Raw genomic sequence first — 6,656 nt, 5'->3', positions numbered from 1 at the left:
GAGAAATTTCTATAACAAGTTAAACTAAAACACACTTGGAGTCTGAGTTTCCTCCTTAAAAAGTTCAGGTTTTGTCAATCAGAAGCCAGTTTGCAAGTAACGTGTGATCTGTAATGGGTAGAAAAAGGTAAATTCGGGCACGTAGGGCAGGAGGTGATGTGAGGATTTTAAAGAGGAATCACCCAACCCAAGCACATATGAAGTTTTAGAGACTCATGATGAAACACCAATTACATTGAAGTTGAAAGGAATAATTGAGGATCAGAAGAGTGTTATGACATTGCTGAAGTGATTTTAATAAATTTTAATGCATGTGAAGAGTTTCATGTTAGTAATTGGTATGATGAGAAGTATAACCTTAGGTTTAAGTTGAAACAGAAAGCAGGTTATTGGCCCACCAGACCTGCTACTAATATTTATCTTAAATTCATTAAGCGAGAATCATTGGATAAAGATGCACATATGGTGGTAACTAGTAACTTTGATACGTTGACAACTTAGTTGATCAGGCTGCTGAGTTGATGTTAAGAGAAGAAACAATTAACATGGAGGATATTCTCAAACATGTTGCGTTCTACAAATGTTGTTTATAGTTATTAGTGACAACGGGTTTGGTGATGGTTGATCTCGGGGAAGTTATTGTTTTTTTTTTCAAAGTTTTCCTTTCAAGGATCATGAGATTTATGAATTTGAACAATCCATTGGTAACATAGGTTAGTTTGGTTAAGCCGTATTAAAGTCATACTCTGTTGATTACGTAATGCTTATTTTAACTTAGCATAATGGCATGTGGTTTATAGTGTTAAATGACATCTGACCCATAAAAACAATCCTCTAATCAGTTATTATAAGTTGAAGAACACTAAAATTTGGGAGCTGGTTGTTCTTTTATTTTTCTTTTTCTATTTTTTTGGCAAGTTCTGATGATACTTAATAAGTGTATTACTCGGTTCCTCAACAACCAAGTATATACTCATCTTTCTAAGAACAAAAACCATATGCTATTTGATAAAAACCAAAATGTGACTTTTTTTGTATAGAATAATATGAATGTATTTCTAATATTTAACTAATTTATTAAAACAACACAATTTTATTTACATGACATTTAACTAGGTACTCTGGATGGTAAGTAGATATCATGTCACTATTTCCTATTATATTAGAATCAATGACCCGTTTTCCTATTATAACTCATGACTCATAAGATTTTATAAAATTTTGAAAAATAAATTAAAACACATGACCCATAAGACTTTATAAAATTATGAAAAATTAATTAAATTATTGTGTGATACGGGTTTCGAACATAAGACCTTATGTTTCAAAACCAAATGTGCTTACCAACTCCATTAAAGTGGTAATTGCGTTTGATTTTTTGACTTAATATATATAAATGTGATTTCTCTTCAAGTATAAAACCAAAATTATATTTAATTGTTAACATTTCCATAATTCACAATATTGCATTGTATTCTCATATCTCTTTAACACACTATTTAAGATTGTTCGTCGTGTCTCTTTTTGCTTTAAAATATAATATTTTTTATTTATTTTTCTTTTACAACAAAAACTTAGTCTTAGTAAATTTAAATTTAAATATGTGACAGCATTTTATTATAAATATCAATTTTATATATACAATAGTTAATATAACAATATCGGTATGAATGATTTATTTTAAACAAAACTAAGATTTGGTTTTCAACTTAAAATTATAGTACATAATATATCAAAAATTTGATAAATAAAAGTCAAAAATAAAAATTATTATATGAAATAATTGAATTTACGTATTATATATAATAATATTTTATTTTTATTATAGTTTCTACCCGTATGGAGCACGAGCTCTAATCTAGCATAGGTAGCATATTAAATTATGTTATAAACTATATATATTATTTCAACTGTTTAGTTACCGGTATTTCATACCACATTTCTAGAGTGGTACTACCGAATGACTGCAATGTTCCACGTTGCGCGCTGTAGAGTATTATTACACATCACATCAAACATTACAAACCAATACGGGTCTTGTTATAAAAGTTAAGTTTGAAATTCAACCTATACAGACTAGGGCAAACCCCTGTACCCTTCATCTTTATCAAGCATTCAATCATGGTGAAGATGAGGGCTTTTTCAATCCTCACTCTTCTTCTTATCTCTTCTTCTTTTTTCCTTCAAGGTACCTGTCTCATCTCAGATCTTATTATTATTATTATTATTATTATTCTGATCAAGATCCAATTTTGCCTTAAATCAATTACTGACTCACCACTTCTGCATTTTTTTGAATCATCTGCTTTTAGATCTGTTTTATTATTTTATATACAATACTAGTTCATGCAGATTAATTCATTCAGTTTGGATTGTAATTGTCACACAGTTGTTACATTGATTTTGATTTTAGGTTTAACATGCATGTCTTAATTTCCGGAATTCTGTTGATTGGAAGTATTTATTGAACTAATCACACTCAATTTGTTAATATCTGTTATATCATTGTGGTAAGGGGTGTGCATGGTTCGGTTTAGGCTAAAACGGGGTTTTTGTATTTTTGGAAACCGTTCGGTTTTGGTTTCTCGGTTTACACTTTGTGTTCAGTTTCGCTTTTTCGGTTCTTGATTTTTTGAAAACCGTTTGGTTTATGGTTTGGGTTTGGTTTATTTTTTTAGTTTCGCAATTTGAGCATGAAAATTTAGGGCAAAAGGAACTTGGGCCTAAATCATTTTGTTAATTAATAACTAATTGATTATTATACATTTGAGCTAAAATGTTCGAGTAACATATTTATTAAATTCTTATAATTATAAATGTCATAAATTAAAAAAATAAAAACTATAATTTCTCTTTGGTTTCGGTTTTTATTTCTTGCCAAATCAAACCGGACTGTAAGTTTGGTTTTTTAAAATATAAAACCAAAGTGTCGGTTTTTGTTTGGGTTCGTTTTTTTTTCCGGCCTTTTCTGTTTTGGATCGGTCTTTTCGGTTTCATGCACATACATTGTTGTAGTAGTTACTGAATTGCTCTATAGTAGCTAGGTCTCAGTCTGATTCAGACTTGGAAGCTGACGCTGAACTTGTGGCTGAAACTGTTAAAGAAGGCAGTCATGTTAGTGATGATGTCCAGGATGTCGGTGTCGGGAATTTTAATCCGGCTCCAGATGTGGAAACAGTATGTGTTTTCCCTAAGAACTCCGCAAAATGTAAGTTTAATGCTCCCTGATTGTTTTAACCATCCATTTACCTTCTAACAGACATTCTTTGTTTCTGCAGTGGTAGTAGCAGGACAAGAAACTGAACTTTTGATTGGATTGAAAAATGATGGTAAGCCGTTATTGCCTTATGTTTGTTCAAGGATGTAAACAATCCGAGCCAGATCCTGAGCTTGACTAAGCTCGAGCTTGGCTCGTTTTAACTTACGAGAGCTCGAGCTTGGCCCATTTCGACTTCTTTTTATTAAAGCTCGAGCTTGGCTTGTGAGTCATTGTTTCAAGCTCGGCTCGGGCTCAGTTTGTTTATATTTATAATTAGTTTATATACATTTTTTATTATTTATATATATTTTGAGAAAAACCTTAAAGAGCCTAAGCTCGGATCGGGGGCTCGTGTGAAGTACCTCAAACAAGCTAAAGCTCGGCTTGAGCTCAACTTTGCAGTGTGAAATTAATACATAGAAGTCCAAAGAGTTAAAACTTAAAAAATACACTACACTCGTCAAGGCATACAAGGCTTGAGCTTGGGCTCGATGACTAAACCATCTCTATTTGAGGCTCAGGCTTGGCTCGTTTCGAGCTTTTTATCGATCCGATCTCGAGTAGCTCGCGAGCTGCTCGGCTCGTATGCACCCTTACTTTGTTGTACGTTTTCACCTGATAAAAATTATGAAATGTTGTTACATGGTAAGTTAGTATTTGCTGATAAACAGGGGAACATAGTGTTAAGGTTATTGCAGTTCATGCTAATGTTCATCATCCTTTTGATCACCAGATGTTAGTCCAAAATCTCTCTACAGTGGTAATATATTCTTTAATGATAATTGATAAATCTTCTTTTTCTAGTTTTTTTTTTTTTGAATTAATGTGTGTTCGTTTATGTTGGCAGGCTTTCAACAATGCGTCAGTTCCTGCTTCCATTCAAGCTACATTTCCTTATATATTTGCTGTCAGCAAATTCTTACAGGTAAAAACTCATTATTTCTGTAAACCCGTTATTATGCAACTACCAAGACATTTATTTTTTGTTGCAGCCTGGAACATTTGATCTTGTTGGGACAATAGTGTATGAGATTGACCAACTACCATACCAGAATGTATTTTATAATGGCACCATTGAAGTAACTGAAGCTGGTGGTCTTATTAGTGTTGAGACCGTGTTCTTGGTGTCACTTGGACTTGCTCTTATTGTGCTCACTGGCTTGTGGGTCCGCTCTCAGCTACAGTTTCTTTCTAAGGTAAATTAAAAATAACTTGTTTTATTATAATTACTTAACTGTTACTGCCCTGATTTTATGGTTTATAATTTATTCTACTCAGAAAACTAAGAAAATAACAAAGGTGGAGGTTGGAACTCGAACGGTTGATGCATCAATGGATGAATGGCTGCAGGTTTGTTTCTCATTTATTTTAATAAACAAAGTGATTTTCTGTAAATTTCTTTTAACAAAAAATGAATAACTTGTTGTGACCTCAGGGAACTGCGTATACTCAATCGCAGCCAAACAAACTGAAAAAGAAGTAGAGGATTAGGTTTTGATGGTGAGCAAACGTAGTCGGTTGTAAAACGAGCGAGATTTTCGTTTTCTTTTGAGGTTTAACTAGCAATCACAGGCGATTGTTTTATTTTCAGAGTGTTTATATACTTGCAGTTTTAGTTTTGGCAATTTTTCGACGACTTTTCATCTTAGTTATCAATAGCGATGATAGTGCTCGCTATAGCGCGCTATGTAGCATAGCAGGATTTCATCGCTATCTCGTATTTAGCGCTTACTAGCGTGAAAAATAGCGATCTTTCAGGTTTATCTACTTTTTTTCTTTGTTTTAATCAAATAGCAATGTTGAACCCTATATTTTTGCTTGGTTTTGGGGTTTCTTGTTAGTATACTTATAAAAACACCGTTTTTGTCAGATATTTATAAAAATATATATAAAATTTTGATTTTTTTTCTAGTATATCGCTAAACATAAAATAGCGTTCGCTATTGTACCGCTATCGCTACGTAGCGTATAGGTAGCTTGTCGCTATTGTTTGCTATTCGCTATTAACAACTATGCTTTTCATGTTATGTTTATTTGTGCTGATGGTAAACGGACAACAAATTGCGCCGCTAGCCTTCTTAATGGCGATGAATATATGGTTTCCATGTCTAATTTGTGAATACAATATTTGGGCTATAAACATTCATCATCAAAATTCAAAATTCTTTCACTTAAAACAAATCATGCATGCACTGAAAACACATTCTTTAAACTCAAAAATGCATGTATATGACAACCAAAAAGCTTAACTTTGTATGTATTCCAACCGAAAGCACGCACAACAACGTACATGAAAATTTTTTGGATCAACCCAGAAGGGATGTGAGGGGCTCCTCCATCTTCATCCTAAATCCTGTCTCTTGATAAATCTGCATCTTCGATAATAAAATCGTCTGGCTGCTTATCGCCTATTCACAAATTTATAACTTGTAAACTCTTTTACTTTAACCCGTACTTTCGTTATTTCTAAAATTCTTTTTAAAATAATGAGTTTTTTTGTTTTAACTATATTTAACTGAAAACCTAAGTATTATGAATATGTGGTAACAATAAAATACCAAGTGTTTTTGGGCCAATATCTAGAATTTTAATTGAAGGAAGACTAGCCTCTTCACTTAATTAAAGCTGGACATTTACTACTTACTAGTGGCGAGTATTCATTGCCAGTTAACCATTGATACATAAAATGTGGGTCCCTTGCATTAGAAAACAGTACCTTTAATTTGCTATAGACAATGTTGTTTGAAATATTTCAATACAGTTAAACCTTATATTTTATGACACGTTTTAGAAATAATAGTAGAGAAAACGCCATGCACACGAACACGTTTGTCTAATTAAGTTCTTGAACTTATAAAGTTCATTTCCATATTTAAAAAGCTAGCCGGGTAACTGTTGTACTGGCTACCGGAGACATCACCGGTACGATAGATTCAGGTTTAATTAGGGTGCTGGTATATTTTCCGAGCGTCGGAAAATCCAGTATTACTGTTGCATACCAATGAATCTGTTTATACCCATATTCAATTCTGTGTTTTAATTTTTAAACCTCCCTGTTATAACATTAGGCTTTCCGATTTAACTCACTCAATTTTAGTATATTATGATTTTTGGTAACTAAATCTTCGTATTTAATATTGTAGGAAATGAAAATAGTTATGTTCTTATTGACGAGGATGACGATGATAGTGAATTTCAACTTTTGAGCGATCGTGAACTTGATGCATTCAATACTCGAATGCCATAAACTTTTATTTAGAAACATCCATATTGGAAATTGATTTTTAATTATCTACCTATATAATAAAAGAGGGGATTTTCAAACTACCATGTCCTCCTATTTTTCATCAAATCTCTTTATAATGCCACATCGCATTTTGGTATTTTTTTTTAAATT

At 32.4% G+C, this 6,656-nt stretch overlaps 1 protein-coding gene across 1 annotated transcript; it reads left to right on the top strand.

The window, feature by feature from the left end:
• Nucleotides 1-2,074: 2,074 nt before the first annotated feature.
• LOC143587754 (translocon-associated protein subunit alpha-like) lies at nt 2,075-4,991 on the top strand. The gene is made up of 8 exons (XM_077068970.1): nt 2,075-2,188; nt 3,038-3,208; nt 3,279-3,329; nt 3,931-4,019; nt 4,107-4,184; nt 4,252-4,455; nt 4,538-4,609; nt 4,695-4,991. Exons 1-8 carry the CDS (start codon nt 2,122-2,124, stop codon nt 4,740-4,742), a joined length of 780 nt encoding a protein of 259 aa, XP_076925085.1. The 5' UTR covers nt 2,075-2,121; the 3' UTR covers nt 4,743-4,991.
• The last annotated feature ends 1,665 nt before the right edge of the window (nt 4,992-6,656 follow it).

The sequence above is a fragment of the Bidens hawaiensis genome, unplaced genomic scaffold, assembly GCF_021521415.1.
Source record: "Bidens hawaiensis isolate Kalapana, Puna unplaced genomic scaffold, B.hawaiensis_p1.1 tig00000190_1, whole genome shotgun sequence".
Classification (NCBI taxonomy): domain Eukaryota; kingdom Viridiplantae; phylum Streptophyta; class Magnoliopsida; order Asterales; family Asteraceae; genus Bidens; species Bidens hawaiensis.
The sequence above is the reverse complement of the archived record's forward strand: the minus strand, read 5'-3'. Positions and strand labels throughout refer to the sequence as shown.

What these genes read in the sequence shown, in the direction of transcription:
- LOC143587754 (XM_077068970.1), top strand. Translation starts at nt 2,122, where the DNA reads ATGGTGAAGATGAGGGCTTTTTCAATCCTCACTCTTCTTCTTATCTCT. An exon ending in TCCAAAATCTCTCTACAGTG is followed by an intron (nt 4,020 to 4,106) that starts GTAATATATTCT and finishes TTATGTTGGCAG; the next exon opens with GCTTTCAACAATGCGTCAGT. An exon ending in CAATGGATGAATGGCTGCAG is followed by an intron (nt 4,610 to 4,694) that starts GTTTGTTTCTCA and finishes TTGTGACCTCAG; the next exon opens with GGAACTGCGTATACTCAATC.